The sequence below is a fragment of the Castor canadensis genome, chromosome 13 (assembly GCF_047511655.1).
Source record: "Castor canadensis chromosome 13, mCasCan1.hap1v2, whole genome shotgun sequence".
Taxonomy (NCBI): Eukaryota; Metazoa; Chordata; class Mammalia; order Rodentia; family Castoridae; genus Castor; species Castor canadensis.
The window spans coordinates 65,343,973-65,371,243 of NC_133398.1; the positions used below are offsets into that span (position 1 = coordinate 65,343,973).

Genomic DNA, 27,271 nt, shown 5'->3' on the forward strand with positions numbered 1-27,271 from the left:
GTTGTTGTTTGTCCCTCCACTGTGTTCTTAATAGTTTGGAATTCCTTTTACAAGTGGAATTTTCAGATGGGCAGGCCATATAGATAGGTATTAGATATGCAATTCCTGTCCTATACAGTTGCTTATTAATGGGAAGAAAGAAAGTTAAGAATGTTACATACAGTATGGTCACAATTTTTAAAATTATTTAAAACTCTACCTCGAAGGACGTGTTTCATAATAGCTAAGATCTTGGCCTTTTCGTGAATGAGAGTTGAGTCCCTTTTAGTCACCCACACTTGTTTTTTATATACCTTAAGAAACCCTTGATCAACATTGCTAGCAATTCATACACTCTTGTGTGTGAGGAATTAGAAATCCTGTCAGACGACTTGGAATTAGGCACCTAAAGTTTTGAAGTATGACAGACATAGGTTTTAATTTTGGTGAACTTCTTGTTTCCCCGTCTATAAATGAGGATAACCTAGCTTATAGGATTGTCGTGAGAATTAAGGAACATAATATAAAGTGCCTAGTGGCATAGGATTCAATAAATGAAAGCTATTATCAGGGGGTCATAAATAGAGCTGGTGGTCAAAAGGGAGGAGAGGATATTTGCTTGAATGGTAGGCTCCAGATTCTTGGGCTTTGTCAAAGGAAATGAGTGATGTCCTGTCAGACATGTCTGGTCCCTGCCCTTTTTAACCTCCTGAGTTGAGGTATGTCTGCAGCCTCTGAGGAGCCAACCCTATAGATATCTAATATAGATATTTGACATAGAGAAGACCTTGAAGATCAGATAAGTGTGTTTTTGTGTGTGTGTAGGAGAGTGTAAGTACACTAAAAACTCTGAAGTATTCTAATTTCACTATTTTACCTACAAGTGGTATTTAACTTACTGGACAAACAAACTGAAAAACTTTGAGGTATTGAATTTTCTCAGCCCTTTAAAGGTGGTATTAGTGACAAGTAAGCAATCTTAACAGTCAGAATATCTCAACAATTTTGCTATACATTTTACATTTAAAATGAATAATTTCTATAGTTTTTGTATTTAATTCCAAGTTTCAAGCAAGAGGGCCTGTGTAAGGTCAAAACGTAGTATGTGTGCATTCAACTAGAACATGAGAAAATAATATCTGCTTTATGGAATTATTAATCCCCCCCTCCATATTTTTAAAAACATGTAAGTTAAGTTCACTTCTTGGTCATTTAAAAATAATTTTAAAATGTGTAGTGAGATTGTAAAGCTACAGCAGTAACTAATGCTGTTCAGCTCAGACTTGGAATATTTGGAGACTTTTTTGGTAAGGTTCCATTCTCTCTATTTATTCTTATCAGAACTCAAAAATGTAGAAGTACGGAAATTTTTTTTTGAAATTTCCACAGGAAAAAAATTAGTTTCCAAACATGAATTGATGTTAAGAATTGGGAGAAGTTTCTTAAACTAGCTCTACAAATTACCTTTTTCTTTTGCATGTGAACCTTTCTAAACTTTCCAAAATGCTAATTTAAAAAAAAAAAAGGCAGTCGCAAAGGAGGGGGTGCAAAAAGGATGTGAATTTTTACAATGGAGGGCATTTACATGTTGTGCTTTCTTACTATTTGCCATTAACAAAGGTTATCCAGAAATTTCCTTTAGGATAAATTACTGCTTTGAGAGAAACAAGGGTCTCACGGAAGGAGTATCCTCCCGTGCCACTTGCTCTTTTTAAAAAATTATTCATTTATTCATATGTGCATACATTGTTTGGGCCATCTCGCTCCTCTCCCCGCGCCTCCCTCACCCCCCCTCTCTTCCAGGCAGAACCTGTTCTGCCCTCTTCAATTTTGTGGAAGAGAAAACATAAGAGATAATAAGACATAGCATTTTTGTTAGCTTGAGAGAAAGATAGCTATACAAAGAGATACCTAGCATTGCTACCACGCACATGTGTATTACAACCCCAATTGGTTCCTGTCTGGCTCCTGCCACTCGCTCTTTAAAGCCACTGGGCGCCATCCTGGGAGAGGCTCCCAGACGCATGCGCTCTGCTTTCCCCTCCACCCCGCCCCTTATAGTCGTCTGCGCACTAATGACATCATTGGTCGGCGCTGCACACCCGGGCCTCCCGATGGGTGGCGAAGCCCAAGTCCTGGATTTCGCGTAGCTGGGCGGGACACGAGGGGGGCGGGGGGACATTTTATTCTACCACGCACGCGCAACAGGGATGGCGACGATGCCTCTTTCTTTGCCTCTTTCCACAGCTCTCCCCAGCCGGGGAAACTGAGTGCCCTCCCCTCCTCCCCTTCCCCACCCTCCCCCCCTCCCCCGCCCAGCGGGGCTTCTAACTGACAGTTGTCGCCGGGCCCCGTCAGTGCGCTGCCTCCTCCTGCCCGGGTCCCCTGCAGGTAGAGAGGGGCGGGAGGGGGTGTGAGGGAGAGGAGGAGTCGGAGCCGCCGCGGCCCAGTGCTGCGGCCCACTCCGGGGAGGAGGGAGAAGAGCACCCCCTCGTACTCCTGCCCCCTCCCAGCCCCCTGCCGGCCCGGGAGGGGGTGGGGCGCCGAGGTCGCTGCAGCCCCGCCGGGCCTGGACGGTGAAGAACGAGCGGGCGGGGCGCGGTGGGTGAAGCCGGCGAGGGCCGCGCGGGTGCTGCCGGGGGAGGGGAGAGGAGGGCACCTAGGCTCTCCTCTCCCCCCTCCCCCCGCGCCATGTAACCCCGCCCGCCGGCGGCGAGCTCGAGACCCCCGCGCGCACCGATCCGAGCCGGCATCTGAGGAGCGTGAGGCCCGATGCGGCAGGGGCTGCGCGGCGCGGCCGAGCCGTGAGGAAGCGGCCCGCGCTCACACGTCCTTCGACACTTGGAGCCGCCGGCTCCGGGCCGCCCAGCCTGGGCCTGCCGCGGGGCATGAGCGTGCCCGAGACGCCGGGGGAGATGGAGCCGGCCGGGGAGGAGGAGCGGCCGCCACCTGCGGCCGAGGAAGAGAACCAGGAGGAGATAGCAGCGGCGGCGGTGGCGCCGGCCCGCAGGAGTGCCTCCTCGCTGGAGGACGCGGACGGCCCAGAGGAGGAGGCGGCGGAGACCATGGTGGTCGCGGAAGGTGGCTGCAAGGAGCAGGAGCTGACCTACGAGCTGCAGCAGGGCTACCGCATCCTAGGCGAGTTCCTGCAGGAGAAGCACAGGGGCCTCACTGCCCCCTTCCTGCAGCCCTTGGGGGGCGTTGCCGCCGGGGAGGAGGAGGTGGCCGAGGGGCCGCGCAGTGGGGGCCGGGGCAGTCGCGCCCTCCCGCCGCCGCCGCCGGGCCAGGGCCTGAGTCTGCTGAAGATGGAGGAGAAGTTCGCCAGCGGCCAGTACCGGGGCATCACGGAGTTTGTGGCGGACTTCAGGTTGATGCTGGAGACGTGCTACCGCCTGCATGGAGTGGACCACTGGATGTCCAGACAGGGCCAGAAGCTGGAGATGTTGCTGGAGCAGAAGTTGGCGCTTCTCTCCCGGTAAGCGAGCCGCGGCGCGGGTGGGACTGACAGACCGACACAAACACACCCTCGCACGTGTCCGAGGATGGGCTGGGCCAGGGGCCGGGGGGCGGCGCTGATAGGTGCCGAGTCGGTGCCGGAGAACCCCGGAGGAGGAGCAGCGCGGGGCGCGGGCGGGGAGGGGCGCTGGAAGCCGACGCCCCGAAGGATGCCGGGCGTCCGCCCGCCGAAAGCTTGGCGGCCGCCGGGCGGGGCGGTGGACGCCGCGTGGAGTGGCTCCCGTAAGGAGGATCTCACGTGTAGGCAGAGGGGAAGCTCGCGAGGGATGGACACTCGACATGCGCTGGGGACGAAATCTCTTTTTTCAATAATCTTAGCCTATGGAGAAAGGTGGCTGATTCAAATCACTACGATTTTTAGCTTTTACTACCCATTTCAGCCAATCGGAGATTTATTTATGGTTTTATTAAATGGTTAATGATCACGCTGGCTTATCCCTGATCTTTCCTTTTATTTGAGGAAACTGAATTTTTGCAATAAGAGAAAATAAACACAGGAGTTTACTAAAACGCATTTTTTATAAGTACTGTCTAGTTGATATAAGCCAAATTTAATTTCTTCAGGAATAGAAAGTTGATTGAATGTTGTTAGAAATGATAGTTGAGGTGGAATAGGAGTTTGACTGTAAAACGGGCTAATAGTCTACATACCTAGTAAAGTTGCTGTTTGGGTTAAGTGGGTTAGAAAACCAGCAATATTGGTTACATATCCCCATGTGTTAGCCTTAGTGTTAGTAGTGGAATAAAACGAGGTATACCTCGTATGTGAACCTGGGCATTGTACTTGTTATTTTACGGAATAGTTCCTTTTAAAAATGTGTTATTTCCTTTGTCCTTGATTTGTCGTTTTAGTTTTAAAATAATCGAATCTCTGTCACTGGTGCTATTAATCAGTGGTTTATTTCACTGAAAAATTAACATATTTCTTAATTCACTAGGGAAGTTCTCCTTAAACCAGGGAACCACTTGTATCCTTTCATGACGTAGAATTATTAGGTAATAGAATAACTATTAACACATTAGCTTTCTAAATTACCTTTAGTACGATAGTGATTTGATAATTTTGTACTGTTTATTACTGTTGTCCTCTTAGTACTTTATGGCTATGATTCATAAGAACAATACATTCACGTGTCACTATTTTTAAGTAGTAAAATATACCCCAAATTGGTGTCACAAGATTTTAAACCCAGAAGAAACTGAAGAGTTCTAGGCCACCTACTAGTCCACCTGGTTTTACAGATGTGGAAATATCTGTAGAGAGACAAGAGAATAGCTTGAAAGTGCTAAGAAGTAGCATTATAGGTTTCACTGAACTGTAGATGTTTACAAAAGGGTGGAGAGACTGTTTTTCTTTTACATAAAGGTATTTTTATCCCCTACTGGGGATTGAATCCAGGCCTCAAGCATGCTAGACAAGCAAGCTGTACCACTTGAGCCACACACACCCCTACAGTGACTAATGCTCAGAAACATATTTCTATGTGATCTGATAGTATGTATACTTAGAAATTAAACTTACAACATTGCATAATTACTAAATATAATAGTGTATCTCTGATATCCTTAGATCAAGAGATAAAAATTCTTGCATTTTGGTAGTAAAAAGTAACATGATGATCTCAAATAGATGTGTTGAGTCTCACTTTTTTTTTAAACTTGTATTTGATGTATGCACACACTTTGTAAAGGATAGGTTTGCTTGGAGATTCTAGGAAATCTTTTTTTTTTCTGTAATAGTCTAAAGTCTAAGTCATAACTAAGTAATTGCTCTGAGTGGGCACAACTTTGAAAAACACATAAATTGTAGATGTTTGGGGTACAATTTAGATATATAGATGTTCCGGAACAATATTCTATAGACTGTTCACATGAATGTGGTTTTCAGCAAGTAGGTGACTCAGACAGCTTATTTATAAATATCTTTAAAGTGGTATATGATGTTCTAGTAATACAGTCAGTATCTCTTAGATATTATCATTTTTATTTTGTCTTCTGGTGCATATTTGTAATACACTGAATTATTTTCAAATTGTAATGACAACTTTACAGGTGCTCTATATACTACTAAGTCTTCTAGTGAGCAGTAATCAGTGAGGTACTTTTGAAGAGGATGCTGCATTATCATTAGAGAGCAGCTAAGTGGCACTCTGGACACATTATGTAACTTGAGTCAGTTTCTTCATCTGTACAGTGAGAGTGTTACGCTAGGTTAGTTGAGTGTATGTGTGGATATTTTTTAGGGGGAAGGGTACTGGGGTTTGAGCTCAGGGCCTTGTGTTTGCTAGGCAGGCACCCTACCACTTGAGCCATGCCTCCAGACCTTTTTGTTTGAAATGTCTCATGCTTGTCCCTGGGCTGGCTTGGATCACAGTCCTCCTATTTTCACTTCCCATGTAGCTAGGATGACAGGTGTGCATCACCATGGCCAGCTTTGATTGTACAAATATTTGTGTCTGCTAGAGCAGGACGTTCATGTGTTAGAGATCAGAAGTTCTTTGGCCTCAAGTGGTTTACAGTTGTAGGGAAGGAAATGCCTAAAAAGATAATGCTTTTATAATGGATATAATGAATAAGGTGATCTGAAGTAAAGGGGATGGAGCAAGCATGGGAATAGCAAGTGAGAGAAGGAAAGTAGAAGAGGAAAGTGAGTATTTAAAGCTTACAGTGAGTTTGTACTTGAACTGATTCTTTAGGAGTTGAATATTGTTATTGGATTTTTTAGGAGAGTTTGACAGGGGCATTCCAGACTGCTGAACTACAATGAGTGCAAAGCATGAAACAACATGGTGTTTCTGTAAACTACAAATAATTCTGTTATGTTTCAGTATGGTCTCCAGAGTCATGTCTGCACCCCAGAATTGCAAGATGATCCATGGGGTTGAGGGAAGAAACTATTAGAGCTTCAGTATGTTCTTTAGTTTATCCTTCTAAAATTTTTTTAGTTTGTTTTTTGTGATGTTTATACTAGTACTACATATATAAACAAATTTATAAAAACTTATGTGTCATAAATAAATGTGTATATATATAAAAATATATACATATTTGTGATAGAACTAAGCTGTTCTTTCAGTTTGCAAAATCTGACTAATTGCTTGAATGAATAACATATTGAGCTACAAATGTGTTTAGTTTTCTGAAGTGGCACCATCCTTTGAAAGTCCCAACACAGTTTTTTCAAATTTTTAATATTAAAAATACAGTTTAGACTACCTACCCTATAGGTACTGTTTTCTTACTTAAGATAGTATCTCTAATGTCAATTTTATATTTTAGAAGGAATTTCATTCATCTTATCTTGTGGCAACTGAGAAACAACAATTAGCATTGTTGTTTCATTAAAAATAGGGACACAGTCATCTAAGTGAAAAGGAATTGAAAATACTTAATGTATTAGGAAGTTATGCACAGATATTTAGAAAATGTCATGTTAAGAATTATTGCCTCTCTCAAAACTGGTTTTAAAAGCTTTTTGAATATATTCTCATGTAGCCAAAAGGTGAGGTTTTCCTAACTTTAAAAGGTGGTTGTTAATAAAATATGCTTCATCAGAGACACCAATAGAACTGAATTCAAATTTTTATTATGGGCCAGACTCAGCAGCAAATGTCTGTAATCTCAGTTACTCAGGAGGCAGAGACAAGATCACAGTTTAGGGCCAGTCCAGGCAAAAAGCTAGTAAGACCCCCGCCCCTCCCCAAACCTCAACAAATAAGCTGGGTATGGTGGTGCATATGTATAATCCCAGCCTTGTAATTCCAGTTGCAAGAGAGACATAGGTAGGAGGATCAGGGTTCCAGGCCAGCCCGGGCAAAAGAGAGACCCTATCCAAAAACCCAATGGCAAAAAAAGGACTGAAGGCATGACTCAGTTGACAGAGCTCTTTCCTAGCAAGCTTAAGGTCCTGAGTTCAAACCCCAAAATACTTTTGGCCATTTAAGATACTATTTTAAAGATATTTTAAGTATCCTTCTTAAAATTATTCTTGCGTTCACAATGAAGTTGCTATTAAAATGGTGTGTGTATGGGCTAAAAAGCTTTCTTAAAACATAGTTGAAGGTTAATTTTAAAGCTGCTTTTTAGTTGACATATTTTTCTTGAGGATTAGAGTACAAAAGCATCCTTATGAAGCCTCAAAAATTTAAAAATAGAGGTGTCCTAGTACAAGTAGTAATAGAATCAAAATTAATTCTGTAGATTGATTTTAATCCTCTCCTAAGTTAAATTTGAATTTTTGTTGACTTGCTTATACTTATTGAAGATCAATGCCTAGAAATTAATTGGAAATTTTAATAAAAGATTTATTTCTCCTAAGTAGTCTAGCCCTTCCAACTGGGTTCTGTAATTCTCTTTTATATCAAACCTTAAAAATTGAGGACCTTGGGTCCAGCACAGTTACCAAAGCCTGTAATCCTAGCTAGTCTGGAGGTAGAGATCAGGTGGATCATGGCTCGAGACCACCATCCCAGGCAAAAAGTTTAGCAAACCCCTCTCAACCAATAAAAAATTGAGTGTGGTGGTGTGCACCTGTCATCCAAGCTATACAGGAGGTGTAAATAGGAGTATCCCAGTCTTATTTAAAAAATAACAAAAGCAAAAAGTGATGGGGCATGACTCAAGTGTTAGTGTCTTGCTAGCCACTGTCCAGCAAGCTAAAGGCTCTGAGTTCAAATCTCAGTCTCACCAAAAAAAATGGGGGACCTTGGGTAGTAGACTCTGAATTTGCTTCTTCAGAACTATAGAATATCAGAGGTTGATATTCTAATAATAATTGCTGTTCTTTTTATAAGTGTTTTTTAGAAAAGGTCCAAAAACCATTTTAAGGGTAGTGATGAAAATAGAGGAGTTCAACTAATAAGGCATTTATTGAGCCCTTGTTTTATTCTCCCCCCCAAAGGATTTAAAGGCTCATAGGAAAAAAAAACATGAACAGGTATGGTAAAAGGTAAAATTCATTAATGCTGTGATTCTCAAACCTATTCCCTTATCAGAACACTTAGATAATATTGCTACTATTTGTACAAAACCCTGAAATGTTAATATATTTAATTGTATCACAGAATTTTTTACGACATTGTCCAAAAGGTTTAAAACAACTTATGAGAGGAAGCCCTTAGTTGAAGAGATTCTATCTAGCACCTTAGTTTTTTTTTTTTTCTCCTACAAATTGGAAAAACATAATTACTTTTTGGATTTGTGTGTGTGTGTGGATACTGGTGTTTGAACTCAGGGCCTTGCAATTGCATGCACTCTACCACTTGAGCCAGCCCTCCAGCATTTTTGTTGTTTAGGTTTTTTCAGATAGGGTGTCTCACTTTTTGCCCTAGGCCATCTTGAACCATGATCCTCCTACCTCTTCCTCCCGTGTAGCTTGAATTACAGACATGTACCACCACACCCTGCCTACTACTTCGTTTTTTGATGATTAAGCTTAGGAAAATACCATGTTCCCACATTGCATACTTTGAGGACTACTGTGTTGGGCTGTGTTATAGAGTGTTAAGTTTGTGAAAAGGAGAGATAACTACACTGGTGTGAGGGAGCTGAGATTAACAATATTTTATTAGATTTTATTCAGGAGGTTATAGTTTTTGAAGAGAGTAGAATATTGATTGGTAGGTAAAATTGAAGAGTTGAACAATTATTTGAGCTATTCTGTGCTAGGTAGTATGTAAAATTGTATCAATACAGAGGTAAGCTTGACCTTGTCCATTATTTCAAGTTTATAGGTAACAGAAACACAAAATTAAAAATGCAGGGGTAGGGGAGTACAGAGTATTTGGGAAATACTTTATAACCTGTTGTTGGAATATAGGATTGAAGTAGACCTGTAGTTGCAGATAAGTATAGAAAGATGGGCAAGGCTAGTTATAGAGGACAGTGAATATTTGCTAGGGAGGTTGAATCTAAGCAGTATAAATGCATCACAGGTTTTGACTTAAGGAAGTGACATGAGGGTGGAAGTATTTTAAGGTTTGAAGACAGAAATGAAAGGAGAATGAAATAAGGAAATCAATTAAAAGGTTATGAATTAATTCTATCAAGAGATAATAATAACAAACAGTAGGAATAGAAAGGTGGATGATGATACAAAAGAGAATTTAATTCAGCAGGTACAAGCAGTAAATGGCAAATTCTTGGATATGGAGTGTGAAGGAGAGGATGCTATCCAAATGAATAGATGATTTGTGCCCAGATGATGGTGATGATGAGGTAGCATGGCAGGAGGCATTCATTTGAAGATATCCACTTGAACATTTTAGAAGTGCACATATAGTGATGAGAACTAGAGATGCTCAATGAATGGTTAACTTGCAGAAGGATGATGGTTGAAAAAATGAGAGTGAATAATATTGCTTAGGACAGAGTCTAGTAAAATACAGGGGGACCGAAGTGGAACTTTACATGAGGATTGATTATCTTCAGCAATCTTTTTGAAAAGAAAAAGGATTAGAAAAATTATCACTAAAATGTGTATAATACATGCTAAAAGCTGAGCAGTTTGAGAAAAGGCATTTAATGAAGCCAAAAAGTTTGTTACATAGCATAAGTAAAAGGCATTATTTGAAATACTGCATGCAAACTTACAGACTTCATTATTTAAAGAGGTTTTTCTTCCCCTTGAAAATATTAAGAATGATTTAGATTTCACATAATAAAAGTCCAATGTTGTCTCCCTTATGTAGTCTGTTTCTCTTTGTGTGCTAGTCATCTCCATTGCTGTGACATAATACCTGAGTAAAACAAAGGATGAAAAATTAATTCCATTTCATACTTGTAATATTTTAGCTTTCTATTCATCTTTAGGCTATCTGCATAAAGTTACAATTCCACAGAACAAATAATAGCCATTTTTACTGTCCAGGAACTTACATAGTATTGTGAGTTTTTAAAATTCATATTACCTGAAATTCTTTTTTTTTTAATTGGGAAAGACTAATAAATCCCAGTGGTGATATTATCTATCACTAAGCCTTTTGTTATATTGTCTTTCATCTGGGACTTGTTAATGTTCCAGAATTAATCATGCTTAAAAATAAGTCTTTGAAAAAAAGACTAAGGAAAAACCAACAAAATATTAATTGTGGTTATTGCTAAGTAGATAAATAGTATTTTCCTCTTTAACTTTCCTATATATATTCCTCGATTTTCTAAAATAAGCATATTTTATAGTAAAATTTATATTTATTGAAAAGAAATAATATTTATAATTTTGGTAAACTACATAGAAACAAAATTGTGTTAAAATAAGTATTACCAAGGCTGTGAAACAGTACACATATTAAATTATCTGTTTGTAACTAGATGGTGGAACTGCGAGTGAATTTTAATTTTTCCTTCCACTCTTCCTGGTTTTTAATTTTTTCTGCAGTGATCAATGTATTAATGTTGACATTTTTCATAATTCCATTTAAAATATGAAACCCACGTATTTTCTAGGTGTGACTTTAAGGACTTGGAATTGCTAGTAATAAGAACTAACCCCGGGTTTTCAGACAAAAATTATTTTTCTGATAGTGTACTTTTATATCTCTTTAATGTGTCTTAGAATTCACATTGCTTCATATCTGTGTCGTGATCTCATTAAAAGATAAAAGAGAAAATACAGAAGATAAGCTAGCTTAAAATAAAACTACTTGACTCTTGCTTTACTTTCTAAGTACTTTACTACTGTTGCTCTTCTATGAGAAAAAGTCTCCTGTGTTAAAATCAGTGAGAAAAAAAAAAAAAAACGCCAAGATACAATGCAGAAGTTGAGTTGTTTAACACATGAAATAGCTGGAGATCTTCTCTCTCAGAAGGATGGCTCCCTCTTTCAGATATATCTCATTTGGCGACATACGTTTTCTTTCGAATGATAACATCTCAATTTGTAGTTAACTATAGTTGTAGTTTTAAAGGTCTAGCTTTAAATTAAGTTTAGCAATTTTTTAAAAATTATAATAACTTCCACAGTAAATTGACTTTTGTGGTAATGTACATTCTCAACCTCTTGAGGTTGATACCAGAAAGAAAGTATCTTCTACAAAATGTGTACTGAGGTAGAATATTGATTATTTTCCCAGTGGCAGTTCATATTTTTTTGTTTTTAAAGCCACTTTTCAGTGTTAGTGTTAGATTACCAAACAAATATAGTAAAGGATACCAAAATTTTGCTAAATAAATAACTTCTAGTGAGTTCAGGAGTTACTTTTTCTGTTTGTTCTAAAAATAAGAACCGAGTTCACTTCATTTTATAAAGAAGGAAACACACCATCTGAAAAACTTACTATAGTACAAAAGTTTCACATAGAAGTAGTTATAAATAGGTTGTTTCCATGTGAGCTCACAAGCAACATTTTTGACATATCTTAATTTTAAAATAGAAGGTGAAAATATTGCAAAGTAATCAATAAAATCAAATACATGTTTTATATTTGTTTTGAATACCTCTGATTGTGCTTGAGGAAAAACAAGTTTAAAGTTGACTCTTTTACCACAGATAATTTCATTTACTGGCTTTTCTCTTTCTTCTCTGCTGCCTACCTTATCTGCAAGCCTTTCCTAACCTTTTTCTAAAGTAATGTCCCTCTTCACCATCATTATCTATCCCCCTTAACCTCTTCTATTTTTCTTCATGGCTTTTATTATAATCTAATATGTAATATTTAGTGTATATATATATATATATATATATATATATATATGTGTGTGTGTCTTTTCTCACAAGAATGTAAAATCTATTAGAGAAGGGACTTTTTCAGCTTGATTTGCTGCTGTTTGACTTCTATGAACATTGACTTCAAATTAAACAATATATAGTTGTTGAGTAGAGACTCAGTACCTTCCTTTAAAGAGTGGATACAATGTTCAAAAACCTGGTAGATTGCAAAATTCCAGGCCAGCCCCTGCAATTTAGGGAGTCCCTATCTCAAAGTAAAAAGAGGTAGGGTTTAGCTCAGTGATAGAACATTTGCCTAGCATTTGTGAGGCCCTGGGTTCAATGCTTATTCCCGCCCCCCCCCAACAAAAAAAAAACAGCATAATAGGAAGTAGTATAGGGTTTGGCATGGTAGCACAAGTCTGAAATCCCAGTGTTCAGGAGGTAGAGGCAAAAGGATTCCAAACTGGAGGCCAGTATGGGAAATATAATTAGACCTATCTTAAATTTTAAAAAAAGCAAAAACGTGGGTATGGTGACACGTGCCTATAATCCCAGCACTCAGAGGGCTGAGGCAGAAAGATCTCAAGTTCAAGGCCAGCCTGAACAATTTAGCAAGACCCTGTCTCAAAAAAAAAAAAAAAAAAAAAAAGTAGTGCCAGTCATGGTGATATAGGCCCATAATCCTAGTTACTTGAGAGGCGGAAGTAGGAGGTCGCATTCTAAGGTCTGCCCAGGACAAAAAGTGCAAGACTCTATCTGAAAAATAATTGAAGCAAAAAGGGGCGTGGAGGTGTGGTTCAAGTGGTATACCACCACCTGCCTAGCAATCTCAGGCCCTGAGTTCAAATTCCAGAACCACCCCCTCCCAAAAAGAGAAAACAACTACAAATGCTGGTGAGGATGTGGTGGTAGGGATAAGTGAAGGAACCCTTACACACTGTTAGTAGTAATGTAAATCAGTACAGCCACTGTGGAAATTAACATAAGGTTCCTCAGAATCTAATAATAGAACTACCATATGATCCTGCTATACTCTCTTGGGCATATATCTGAAGGAATGTTGGTGACCGTACAACACAGATACCTACACACCCATTCTTTTTTTGCAGCAGCCGTATTGAAAAATAGCAAAACTGTGGAATCAGCCTAGGTATCCAATAACTGGTGAATGGATTTGAAAAAGCGTGGCACATGTACACAATGGAGTATTCACTAATAAAGAAAAACAAAATTATGTCATTTTCAGGAAAGTGGGTGCAACTGGAGATTATCATGTTGAGCAAGATAAGAAAAGCTCAGAAAGATAAAATCACATTTTTGCTCCTGTGTGGAATCTAGACCTTAATAATAATGACATGATTGTAAAAGAGGAACTGTTGGGGGAATAATATTTAGGGGGGAGGGAGAAAGGAGAGAGTGATGAGGTGTGATGAAAATAGCGTAATGAAACCCATTAACTGTTGGGGTGGGCTTAAGGTAGTGTATGTTTTATGTGGTAAGACAGGTATAATTCATTGTATTCAACATACATTTACAGGGAGATTCAAAGATGAATATAGAAAGACAGGAGTAGATTAAGTTGATGTAGAGAATTCCAGGCAACAACAACAGCATATTCAAAAGGGAAAAGGGAAAAAAGTGACTGTATATAGCTAAGGAGTAGCCTGTAGTTTGGTTATGTAGAGTATAGTTATATATAGAAAAGTAGTGACAGGTGCAACTAGGAAGGCCAAATTCTGTAGTCAGATCATGGAGGGCTTAATATACTGTGCTAATAAAGAATTTGATACTCCATATTAGGAAGTTATTGTATTAAAGGCTTTTAAATTAGTGAAATATAAGGGGTACATACATACATGAAATGGAGGAGAAAACTAGTGTCAGTTTGACATCCCTTAATTTTCAGTGTGTCATTCTTTTGACTACCAAGTTAAAGGAATTGCATTTGACTTTCTCTTTGAAGAATTATATATACGAATGTGTCTGGAAATTGTTGTTATATATTGCAGAAATCCTAGAGTAATACTAACAAAAAGAGAAAGACTTTTTCTGAAACAGGTAATATGTTGATTTATATCACTAAATAATTTGAGGTGGACTTAGTTTTGTTTCTTTAAATAATTTTAGTCTTCTAGTTCTTGGGGGAAAAATATGTTAAATATAGGTACTTCTATTTAGGTTATTCTAGCTACCAAGTTATTTTTCTTTTCTTTTTTTTTTTTTAGCTGTATGAAATAACATTTTTTAATTCATTTGTTCATATGTACATACATTGTTTGGGCCATTTCTCCCCCCCTGCCCCCCTCTGTCTCCCTCTTCCCCCCCACCCCCCTCACTTCCAGGCAGAATCTGTTCTGCCCTTTTCTCCAATTTTGTTGAGTAGACATAAGCAGTAATAAGAAAGACATAGCATTTTTGCTAGTTGAGCTAAAGATACCTATACAGAGAGATTCCTAGCATTGCTTCCATGTACAAGTGTATTACAATCCAAATTGATTCATCTCTACCTGACCTTGTCATTAGTTCCCAATCATCTTCCCATATTGACCTCTGTCATTTTAAGGTTACTGTATTAGCTCCTCTGCAGTGGTGACATCAAACACTTCCAAGTTTTGGGTTTCCTCCCTATCCCCATTCCTCCCATATGTGCTCTCCCCTTAGAGTGTGACCCAAATCCAACAACATTGTTGCATTTACCCTAGACCTAAAGTTGGCATATGAAGGAGAACATAGGATTTTTGATCTTCTGAGCCTGGCTAACCGCACTCAGGATGATGTTCTCCAGTTCCATCCACTTACTTGTGAATGATAAGATTTCATTCTTCTTCATTGCTGAGTAAAATGCCATTGTGTATAAATACCACATTTTCTTAATCCATTTGTCAGTAGTGGAGCATCTTGGCTGTTTCCATAACTAGGCTACTGTGAATAGTGCTGCAATAAACATGGGTGTGCAGGTACCTCTGGAGTAACCTGTGTCTCATTCTTTGGGTATATCCCTAGGAGTGGGATTGCTGGATCATATGGCAGATCTATGTTTAGATTTTTAAGAAGCCTCCATATTATTTTCCAGAGTGGTTACACTAGCTTGCATTCCCACCAGCAGTGTACCAGGTTTCCTTTTTCCCCACAACCTCACCAACACCACCACGTTCGTGGTGTTTTTGATGATAGCTATTCTATTGGGGATGAGGTGGAATCTTAGTGTGGTATTAATTTGTATTTCCTTTATGGCCAGAGATGGTAAGCATTTTTTCATGTGTTTTTTGGTCATTTGAATTTCTTCTTTTGAGAAAGTTCTGTTTGGTTCAGTTGCCCATTTTTTTATTGGTTCATTGATTTTGGGAGAGTTTAGTTTTTTGAATTCCCTGTATGTTCTGGTTATCAGTCCTTTGTCTGATATATAGCTGGCAAATATTTTCTCCCACTGTGTGAGTGGTCTTTTCAGTTTAGAGACCATTTCTTTTGTTGTGCAGAAGCTTTTTAATTTTATGTAGTCCTATTTATCCATCCTTTCTCTTAGTTGATGAGCTGCTTTGGTTCTATTGAGGAAGTCCTTGCCTGTAGCTGTTGCTTCCAGAGTATTCCCTGCTCTTTCCTGTACTAACTTCAGAGTTTTGGATCTGATATTAAGGTCCTTGATCCAATCTGAGTTGATGCTAGTACAGGGTGATAAACATGGATCTAGTTTCAGTTTTTTGCGGATGGATAACCACATTTCCCAGCAACATTTGTTGAAGAGGCTGTCTTTTCTCCATTGTATGTTTTTGGCACCTTGGTCAAAAATAAGGTGGGCATAGCTGTGAGGATTCATGTCCGGTCCTCTATTCTGCTCCACTTGTCTTCATGTCTGTTTTTCTGCCAGTACCATGCTGTTTTTATTGCTAATGCTTTATAATATAGTTTGAAATTGGGTATTATGATACCTCCAGCATTGCTCTTTTTGCTGAGTGTTTCCTTGGCTATTTGTGGTCTCTTGTGTTTCCAAATGAACTTTAGGGTAATTTTCTAAACTCTGTGATGAATGTCATTTGGATTTTGATGGGAATTGCATTGAACATGTAGATTGCTTTTGGTAGTATAGCCATTTTTACTATGTTGATTCTACCAATCCAAGAGCATGGGAGATCTTTCCCACCTTCTGTAGTCTTCCTCTATCACTTTTTTTCAGGGGTTTGTAATTCTCCTTGTAGAAGTCATTCACATCCTTTGTTAAGTTTACTCCTAGGTATTTGAAATTTTTTTCTTGAGGCTATTGTGAATGGAATTGTTTCCATATATTCTTTCTCAGTTTGTTCATTGTTGGCATATAGAAAGCTAATGATTTTTGTAAGTTGATTTTGTAACCTGCTGCTTTGCCATAGCTGTTTATGGTGTCTGGGAGTTTTGGGGTAGAGTTTTTTGGGTCTTTAAGATGTAGGATCATGTCATCTGCAAATAGGGATATTTTGACAGTTTCTTTACCTATTTGTAATCCTTTTATTTCTTCTTCTTGCTAATTACTCTGGCTAGGAATTCCAGGACTGTGTTGAATAGGAGTGGGGATAGTGGGCACCCTTGTCTCATTCCTGATTTTAGGAGAAATGGTTCAGTTTTCTCCATTAAGTATGATGTTGGCTATAGGTTTGTCATATGTAGCCTTTACAGTGTTAAGGGTCATTCCTTCTATTCCTTGTTTTCTTAGAGCTTTTAGCATAAAATGGTGTTTCATCTTATCAAAGGCCTTTTCTGCATCTATTGAGATGATCAAGTGGTTTTTGTCTTGCTTCTATTAATGTGCTGTATTACAGTTATAGATTTGTGTATGTTAAGCCACCCCTGCATCCCTGGGATGAAGCCGATTTGGTCATGGTAAATGATCTTTCTGATATGTTGTTGTATTTGGTTTGCCATTATTTTTTTGAGGATTTTTGCATCGATGTTCATTAAGGATATTGGCCTATAGTTCTCCTTTGTAGAGGTGGCTTTGTCTGGTTTTGGGATGAGTATAATACTGGCTTCATAAAATGTGTTAGTTCTGTTTCATGGAACAGTTTAAGGAGAGTTGGTATTAGTTGTTCTTTAAAGGTCTGATAGAATTCAGCAGAGAATCCATCAGATCCTGGACTTTTCTTTTTTGGGAGACTCTTTATTGTTCCTTCAGTTTCATTTTGTGTTATAGACAAATTCAAGTGATTATTGTACTCTTGGTTCAACTTTGGGTGGTCATACGTATCTAGAAATTTGTCCATTTCTTCAAGATTTTCAAATTTATTAGAATAGAGATTCTCAAAGCAGTCTCTGATGATTTCCTGGATTTCTGTGGTATGTGTTGTTGTTATCTCCCCTTTTGCATTTCTGATTTTACTGAGTGGGTTTTTTCTCTCCTCATTTTAGTCAGGTTTGCCTCTGTCAATCTTCTTTATTTTTTTAAAGAACCAGCTTTTTGTTTCATTGATTCTTTGTATGGGTTTTTTTTTTATTTCTATTTCATCCTTCATTTTTATTATTTCTTTCCTTCTGCTCATTTTGGGATTTGCTTGTTTTTGTTTTTCTAGGAGTTTGAGATGTAGCATTAGGTCAATGATTGATGGTCTTTCTGTCCTTTTAATATATGCACTCATGGCTATAAACTTTCCTCTTAGGACTGCTTTTGCTGTGTCCCATAGGTTCTGGTTGGTTGTGTTTTCATTTTCATTAACTTCCAGGAATATGTTAATTTCCTTTTATTTCATCAATGACCCGTTGATCATTGAGCAATATGGTGTTCACCTTCCAATTGTTTGCATGTTTTCTACTGTTGATTTTGTTGTTGAGTTCTAGTTTTAATGCACTGTGATCAGATAGAATGCATGGTATTATTTCTGTTTTCTTATATTTGCTGAGGCTTGCTTTGTGCCCTAAGATATGATCAGTTTTAGAGAAGGTTCCATGGGCTGTTGAGAAGAATGTATATTGTGCAGAAGAATGTATATTGTGTATATTGGATGAAATATTCTGTAGACATCAGCTAGGTCCATTTGATCTATGGTGTGATTTAGTTCTAGGATTTATTTATTGATTGGTTGTTTGGATGACCTATCTATTGGTGATAGGGTGGTATTAAAAGTCTCCCACTACTACTGTGTTGGAGTCTATATGTGCTTTTAGGTCCTTCAGAGTATGTTTGATGAAATTGGGTGCACTGACGTTGGGTTCATATAGGTTGATAATTGTTATTTCTTTATGATATATTTCACCTTTTGTTAGTATGGAGTGACCTTCTTTATCTTGTTTGATCAATGTAAGTTTGAGCCTACTTTGTCCGAGTAAGTATTGCTACTCCTGCCTGTTTTCGGGGGGCCATTGGCTTGGCAAATGTTCTTCCAGCCTTTCACCCTAAGGCAGTGCTTGTTTCTGTCAATGAGATCAGTCTCCTGTAAACAACAGATTGTTGGATCTTCCTTTTTAATCCAGTTTGCCACAGGGTGTCTTTTGATGGAGGAGTTAAGTCTGTTAACATTCAGAGTTAGTATTGATAGGTATGTGGTGATTTCTGTCATTTAGTTGTTTTTGTTGTGTAAGGGTTTGATTGTGTGCAGCTGAATCAATGTTACTCTGATTCCTTGTCTTTTCTTCTCCTGGTTTTGTACTGCCTGTCCTCTTCATGGTTTTGTTTGCTTTCATTTTCTGTGTGCAGAATTCCTTGAAGAATCTTTTGTAGTGGTGGCTTGGTGGTCATATATTGGTTTTGTTTCTGCTTATCGTGGAAAACTTTTATTGCTCCGTCTATTTTGAGTGATAGTTTTGCTGGGTAGAGTATTCTAGGATTGAAGTTATTTTCATTCAGTGCCTGGAATACCTTACTCCATGCCTTTCTTGCTTTTAAGGATTCCGTTGAGAAATCTGCTGTGATTTTCATGGGTTTACTTTGTATTGTATTTGTTTTTTTCTCTTTTGTAGCCTTCAATATTCTTTCTCTGTTCTCTTATGTTATTAACGATAATATGTTGTGGGGAAGTTCTATTTTGGTCAAGTCTGTTTGGTGTTCTGGAGGCTTCCTGTACCTAAATGGGCAAAACTTTCTCAAGATTTGGGAAATTTTCTGTTATTATTGTGTTGAATATATTATGAATCCCTTTTGCTTACACCTCTTCTCCTTCAGCGTCCATGATTCTCAGGTTTGGTCTTTTGGTGGAGACCATGAGTTCTTGCATATTCCTTTCACAGATCTTGAGTTGTCTGACTAATAGTTCTTCTGTTTTTCCTTTAATTTCCATTTTATCTTCAAGTTCTGAGATACTGTCTTCCACTTATTCTAGTCTGCTGGCATGGCCTTCCATTGTGTTTTGTATTGCTGTTTCATTCTTTTTTCTGAGGTTTTCCATATCATAGGTCACTTTCTCTTTAGTATTGTCATTTTTTTGTCTTTAATTAATTTATCTCTCTATTTATAGTATTTGTTTCACTTTGGTGTTTATTTAGGACTACTATGAGTTCATTTATTTGTTGCTGTGTCTTCTTGTATTCATTTTTGGTGTCTTGCAATTTCTTGAGTACCTCGTGTATGTTTTGGTGACCACGTCTAGTAACATCTCCATGAAATTCTCAGTGATTACTTGTAGGATTTTTTCTTTGAGGTTGTTTTTGTGGGCAGCATTGGGTTCCTTGGCATCATTTGTCTTTGTTTGTTGGAGTCTGGAACTGGGTATCCGTTTTCTCATTTCCTTCTGAATCCCATATTAAATTATTTTGAGGAGGAGAATGGTTTCCATCCCTTTTTCGTCTTCCCATCACTCCACTTGGTACTGTATAACTGTGTTCTTGATAGGCTACTAGTGGTTTCAGTCAACTGTTTTCTTTCCCTTGGTTTAATTTTGTTTTATGGGTGTGTTGGGTTTTTAGGTTAATGTATGTATGCTATTCTGTCCCTGGTCTGTGTGTAATTTAGTATTGACTAACTCACAATAGTAAAACTAACAAAAGCCAAAGAAATCAACGGGGAGAGATGAACAAACAAACACAAACAAACAAGAAACAAAACAAACAAACACACAAAAAAATCTCCCAGTTCAGGAACAATAGAATTTCAGTCTTAGTAGTTCTGGTGTTACTCCTTCAGCGTCCAGCTGTGGTGTTGGTATTTAAGCAGAGGCTCTGTCTTAGTCTCTCCAGGTGGTTGGGGAGTCTCACCAGCTTTCTTCTTTCAGTGGCAGCTGCTTAGTCAGTTCTTCCCTCCATGAGGTGTGGCAGTTTGAGTTTGTATGTTGTCCTCAGGTTCCAGAGATCAGCTCTGTAGTCCACCATCTGTCCTGCTTTGGAGTTGGGTTTTCACTGTGTAGGTTTACTGGGGGCTTGTTTATTTGCCTCACCCCCTTTCTCTGGGGCAAGGTCAGTGATCCATCAGCCAGTCCCCTGCTGTCAGTGTGTTGTGATGGTTTGCTGATTATTTTTCAATTTTTCAATATAAGTGTTGCTCGCTGGCTCAGGAGATGAGCTTTGTGGACCGCTAAATGCCCTATTTCAGGCAGCAGTTTATCACCTGCCTGCTGTTGGCCCTTCTGCCTTTCCAGCATTTGTTTATTGAAAATTCACATGGAGCTCAGCTCCTTGCCCCTCCCTGCTTCTCCTGTGTGCTTACAGCACCCCACCCCCTCTGCTGTGAGTTGTTTTCAGTTCCATGTTTATTGTTCAGGGGTTTTTTTGTTTCGTTTTGGTTTTGTAGGACAGGGGGTCAGTCTGCCCAGGGGGCTATGCTGATTTATTCTAGGGGTGGCTGGGGAAATACTGCATGACGCTTGGTGTTACCTGTTGGTCTGCTGAATGTCTCCCAAGCAGGTTTGGAGCCAGCGTCTGGTGGCGTGGGAGCCCTCCTGTTTTCTCAGTGTAATGTGGTGTGGAGAAGCTTTCCAAGGGCTAGGGGTTCAGAGTGTCAAAGATTTGATTCTTCTTGGTGCTTTATTTCTGCCACGTGTGGCTCCAGCGTCTCAGCAATATTTTTGATTTACAGAGCTTATGCTGTCTGCTGCTATGCCCTACTTGCCATCTTGGATCCTCGAAGGCATTTTATAAATTATAAAAAAGTTTGTACGAACATTCCTTCTCACTTCTCGCTATACACCTCAATGTGGTCCACTGGTTTCATGAGGATCAAATTGGTTTTGTGTTCCTTAGCATTCCTAATCCTCTCCTAGTAACTTGCACTTAGGGAATGCATGGTGCAGTAAGGTCCCAAGTTACTTTTCAATAGCTTTGTCTGCTAATAACCAAAACAGAATTATGATAATATAGTTAATAAATTGCAAATATATATTGGTAATATCAGCTTACTATGCATAATTTGTCATCTTAGTCTTTTTTAACACCACACCATATATGTAAAACAAATAATTGAATAATTGCAAGAACAATCTTAAAGTAATACATAATATTGCTAATGAATTTAGAGACAATTAATTATGTCAGTATTTCAATATTCCACAGAGTACTGAACAAATACAAGAATACTATGTATATTCTCCATTTTTATCTAATCCTTTATTATGGTTCCATTATTAGTACATTAATGGTTCCTATCTTAGAATTCTAGTATAGGGAGTTTGGTTGATAGTGAAAATTTAAGTCAAAGGTTATTAGTTATTTTCAAGACTTACTTAAGTTTATGACAAAATATAAGTTATAAGAAAATATAAGTTATGAGTTATCGGATATAGTTAATTTTTTTACTAGCAATTTAAGACCCTTTTCTAGTAATAGTTAACATTCATTCTTTTCTATTGTACACTCTGCTAAGCATTCTACATGCTCTTTCAATATTTGGAAACCATAGGAAATTGCTGTAAAATTAAGAAAATCATCCAGCCCATCATATAGAGGTAATTACTTGCTAGCCTTCTTTAGTCCATCTATACACATATTGTTTATTCACACAAAAACTAAACACAAAATTTTGACTTGGCATATATGCCACTTTCTACACTAGTTATCACTGCTTAGAATTTATTTTACTTCATATGGTGTTACACATCAAACACTTTCAGCATTTTCTGTTATGTACTAACAGTATAACAATAGACCCCTGTTATACTTTTTTTTGACCCTGTAGTCTTTTTTCTTTAAAAAAATTTACTTTTTGCCACATGGATCCACTATTTTTTGTTTTGTTTGGCTGCTAACAAAGAAATGAGAATCACTTTGAAATGAAAATCAGCTTAATTCACTAACCTATTAAAAAGCAGTTGAGGCCATCAGTCATGCTGTCATGACTTTATAAGAATTATAATAAGACTATACCTTAGAAATATTTTTTGAAACCATGCATGGTGACACACAAATAATCCCAGCACTTGGGAGGCTAAAGCAGGAGGATGGCGAGCTTGAGGCCAGTCTGGGCTACATAGCAAGTTCCAGACCTGCTGAGCTACACAAAGTGAGACCAAAAGAAGAAAAGTCAAAAAACAATTTTTGATATTTGAAATCCTACAGGTTAGCTAGCTTCCTCACTATTCTACTACAATTTTGAAAAGTATGTTTTATTTATCATCTTTTATTATTAGTTAACATTTACTGTCACTGTTACTTTGTTTAAAGGGCTTGATGTATATTGAATTATTTAACACCCACAGTTATTGAGATAAGTATTTATGTAAGCCGTTTTACAAATAAAGAAGCTGAAGCATAGAAAGATGAATTTACCCAGGCTAAATACTGGCAGGGTTTGAGTCCAGAAAATTTGGCCTCAGAGCCTAAGCATTTATTCATTGTGCTATGTTGCTTTATGAGCAAATGTTGTAGGGATTGAAAGACTTTCTACTGATACACAGACTGGGGAGATCATAAGAGATTTCAGTGAATGGAGAGCATTTAGGAACCTGTAGTGGTAGGATGTAGTATTTGCAGTATTATTAAAAATCATTTATATGAAAAAAACTATTACAGTAATCTAAATAAAATGATTGAAGTATAACTCTAATGTATGTAGACTTTTTAGAAAGTCTTGAGCTTCCTACCTCTAAACTATATTCTAAATCTTGCGTGTTTCTTACCAGTTAAGTACAAGCCATTATTATCTCCTCCAGGAATACTGATACAGTTTTCCTATCTTGTCATCCTGTGTCTGTTCTTTTTCCTAGTGCCATTTTCTATCCATGAGGTAGAGTAAAAATTTTAAAATACACATTAAAGAGAAGTTGATACTCATCATAAAGCTAAGTGTTCACTAGTATTTGGATTATAGTAAGGACTTTGACTTTCTATTCTTCATACCTGCCAAACCATTTCTCACCTCAGGACCTTTGTACTTATTCTTACTTTTAGCTAGAATATATAATTCTCAAATTTTTTCTTTTGTTTGGTTGGTTTTTTGCATGACTGACTACTCCTTCTGTCACTTCCTCGAAGAAATTATTCTTGATTATCCATCACAGAACTAATAGTATGCAATTTAGAACTTATACTTGTTTACTTACATTTTATATATCTTCTTTACTGTTGTATAAGCTCAGTAAAGACAGGAATCTTGCCTATAAATGTTGATGATAATACCTAGCATACTACCTATAAGCAGTTAGTTAATATTAAATGAAGAAATAAGTGAAATGAGCAAATGAATGGATTTGTCTAGAATTTGTTTTGGTAAAGAAGTTTGAATTCTGGCTTTATCATTTTTCTCATATGTCCAGCCAGTTATTGCAATATCACTTTTGTCCTTGTTTGAAATGCCATCTTTTTTTTTCTTTTTTTATTATATTCATGTGTGCATACAATGTTTGGGTCATTTCTCCCCACTTACCCCCAACCCCTTGCTACCAGGCAGAAATTATTTTGCCCTTATCTCTAGTTTTGTTGAAGAGAGAGTATAAGCAATAATAGGAAGGAACAAGGGTTTTTGCTAGTTGAGATAAGGATAGCTATACAGGGAGTTGACTCACATTGATTTCCTGTACATGTGTGTTACCTTCTAAGTTAATTCTTCTTGAACTAACCTTTTCTCTAGTTCCTGGTCCCCTTCTCCTATTGGCCTCAGTTGCTTTAAAGTATCTGCTTTAGTTCCTCTGCGTTGAGGGCAACAAATGCTAACTAATTTTTTAGGTGTCTTAACTATCCTCATACCTTCCTTGTGTGTTCTCCCTTTATCATGTGCTCAAAGTCCAATCCCCTTGTTGTGTTTGCCCTTGATCTAATGTCCACATATGAGGGAGAACATACAATTTTTGGTCTTTTGGGCCAGGCTAACCTCACTCAGAATGATGTTCTCCAGTTCCATCCATTTACCTGCGAATGATAACATTTCCTTCTTCTTCATGGCTGCATAAAATTCCATTGTGTATAACACCACATTTTCTTAATCCATTCATCAGTGGTGGGGCATCTTGGCTGTTTCCATAGCTTGGCTATTGTGAATAGTGCCACAATAAACATGGGGATGCAGATGCCTCTGGAGTAACCTTTGTCATATTCTTTTGGGTATATTCCCAAGAATGGTATTGCTGGATCAAATGGTAGATCAATGTTTAGATTTTTAAGAAGCCTCCAAATTTTTTCCAGAGTGGTTGTACTAGTTTACATTCCCACCAGCAGTGTAAGAGGGTTCCTTTTTCCCCACATCCTCACCAACACCTGTTGTTAGTGGTGTTGCTAATGATGGCTATTCTAACAAGGGTGAGGTGGAATCTTAGTGTGGTTGTAATTGAAATGCCATCTTTACGTTATACTCCTGGTATGTTTGGATTTGTTTTTTAACTATCCATTATGCTGTTGTTCTGACCATTCATTTTCTAGTATTAAAGGTATTAAAACATTAAAATCCTTTTTAATGTTTTTCCCTGTTTTTTTTTTCCATATATTTTTCTGTAAGATTTGTGGCTTTTTTGTAATTTAGCTAATCAATATTTGTATCACTTACATTTTGGTCACTTGGCATAAGAAGTATATGAGAAAAACATTCAAGTTACTGGTTTGTTGGAAATAAGAGTGGCTTTCTTCCCATTATTTTCTGTGGATACCATAGTATGCACTTGACACATCCTTCTAATTTCAGTAGTTCTGGCCAGATCCTTACATTTCTTTGTTGGAACCCTATTATTTCAGGTAGGCAAAGGCAAGACTCACCCTGTCTTCCTTGTGTTTCCTTCTGTGCCATTGTCTGAATCTGATATTCAGATCATTGCTTGGTAGGTATATAGAAAAGTTGGCCAGGAACAGTAAACTAAGGTATCTGTCTGCCTTCTTTGTGAACTCATTACAACTATAGCATTTTATAGGCAACAGGAACATACCCCAAAATTTCTAACCTAGGGAGCTTCAATTCCTTCTGCACGGAGAAGTCCTACATGGTTCAGTGGGATAAGCAATAGCTCTAAGTGGTAGTAATATATTTAGCAGAGCAGCCCTAACTTGCTAAAAATGCTTGGCAAACTTGTCAAGGTTGGTAAGGCACTTTTCAAACACCATTCTATATAAATGAGGTGCTTTCCTTAAGTATGAAAAGCAAGGTCGAGAAACAGACTTACTCCTAAGGAGAATGTTGGATTTTTAAAAAAATAGTTGTAAGGGTCTTAAGTTTTACTTTTGGGTGCTGTGTCATTTATTTGGTGCCATTTCAGAACTGAACAAAGGTTCTTTACAATTAGTCCTTATTGAACTTGCCTTCTTGAATTTTACTAACAAATGTCTTCTTGATCAGTTCTAGGCTTTTACTTGGACCTTTCACAGTCTATCTGGAAGTTTAGATACCTTAGTACTTAAAACTTTTCTCTTTCTGTGTCTATTTCTTTTCTTAAATTATACTTTAATTCATCTTTTGAGTCTTCTTCTTTTGCTGAGTTTTTATTTATAGCTGTAGATAATCCCTAAAATTATGCCTTTAGAGCTTAATGCCTAAATGACTAAATGCCTTTAGAGCTCTGTATTTATTTTTCTGGAGATACCATTTATTTTTTATCACTAAGCCTCCCAATTGAATCTAAGTCCTCCCTTTCTAAAAAGTGTCATATTTCTGTCCATAGAACTTTTCTACTTGTACAGCTGTTATCTCAAAATGTTAAAAACTACGTATTTCTAACACAAATCTCTTTCCCAATTTTCCTATTTTTTTCTTTTTTGCAGCTCTGGAGATCAAACCTCAAGGCTTTGCACTTAGTAGACAGGCACTCTACCACTTCACCCATGCCCCAGCTCTTTTTGCTTTGGTTGTTTTTGAGATAAGTTAACACATTATATCCAGGAAGCCTAGATCCTCTGATTTATGCTTCCCAGATAGCTAGGATAAGGTGTATGTAGCTGTGCCCAGCTTTTATTATTTGAGATGGGGTCTTGTAAACTTTTTGCCCTGGCTGGGCTGGAACCATGATCCTCCTAATTTCTTCCTCCCTAGGAACTAGGATTTCATGTTGAACCACAGCACCTGACCGCTTTTCCTGTTTTGCTTTTCACTTTCAGGTTTCAGATTTTTGTTGATAGTTTAACCATTATTTCAACCTGTATATATCAGTCATCTTTGGTGTTAATATTTTCCATATATACAAACTATTAGCACGTTTATTGCTTAATACCCACTACTCAGTAAATATTTTGTATGAATGAATTTTAATGACATGAAGTATTTCTGTCTTTATTTAGTGTTCCTCCTACATTCTTTTTGCCTATCAAAAAACATTTTTTCTGCCAAGTACAGTTCAAATTCTTGACAAAAGAGTGATAAGATGGTATAGAGAAGTTGAATAAAATAAGAACTGAAAAATAACCCTGGAGTTTCACTACTGGGAAATTACTTGGGAAGGATAGTTTCAGTAGAACTAACAAGTAAAGATCGAAAGTACAGAAGGTAATTAATGGAATACAGATTCTGAAGATGTGAAATGATTAGTTTTTGATCAGAGGGTTGGAGACACATTTTTCACTAAAATATTAAGTAAGGATGTGCCTAGATTCAGGTTTTTGAAAAGAAGAAGTTAATGGTGCTGACACTTGTAATCCTAGCTCCTTGGGAAATTGGAAGGATCATGGTTTGTGGCCAACCTGGGCAAAAAGTTAGTAAAACCCCAAACTCAACTAATACAGTAGGCATGGTGGCACATGCCTATTATCCCAGCTATTCAGGAAGCACAATTAGGAGCATAGTGGTCCAGACTGGCCCAGGAAAAAATGAGGGATCCTATTCAAAAAATAACT

At 38.0% G+C, this 27,271-nt stretch overlaps 1 protein-coding gene across 2 annotated transcripts in view; it reads left to right on the forward strand.

The window, feature by feature from the left end:
• Positions 1-2,744: 2,744 nt before the first annotated feature.
• Brd10 (bromodomain containing 10) overlaps positions 2,745-27,271 on the forward strand; it is a 112,408-nt gene continuing 87,881 nt past the window's right edge. For both annotated transcript variants that reach the window (XM_074051916.1, XM_074051917.1), the window contains exon 1: positions 2,745-3,454. In XM_074051916.1, the coding sequence (XP_073908017.1) occupies positions 2,868-3,454 (587 nt within the window). In that variant the 5' untranslated portion in view covers positions 2,745-2,867. The remainder of the gene's footprint in view (positions 3,455-27,271) is intronic.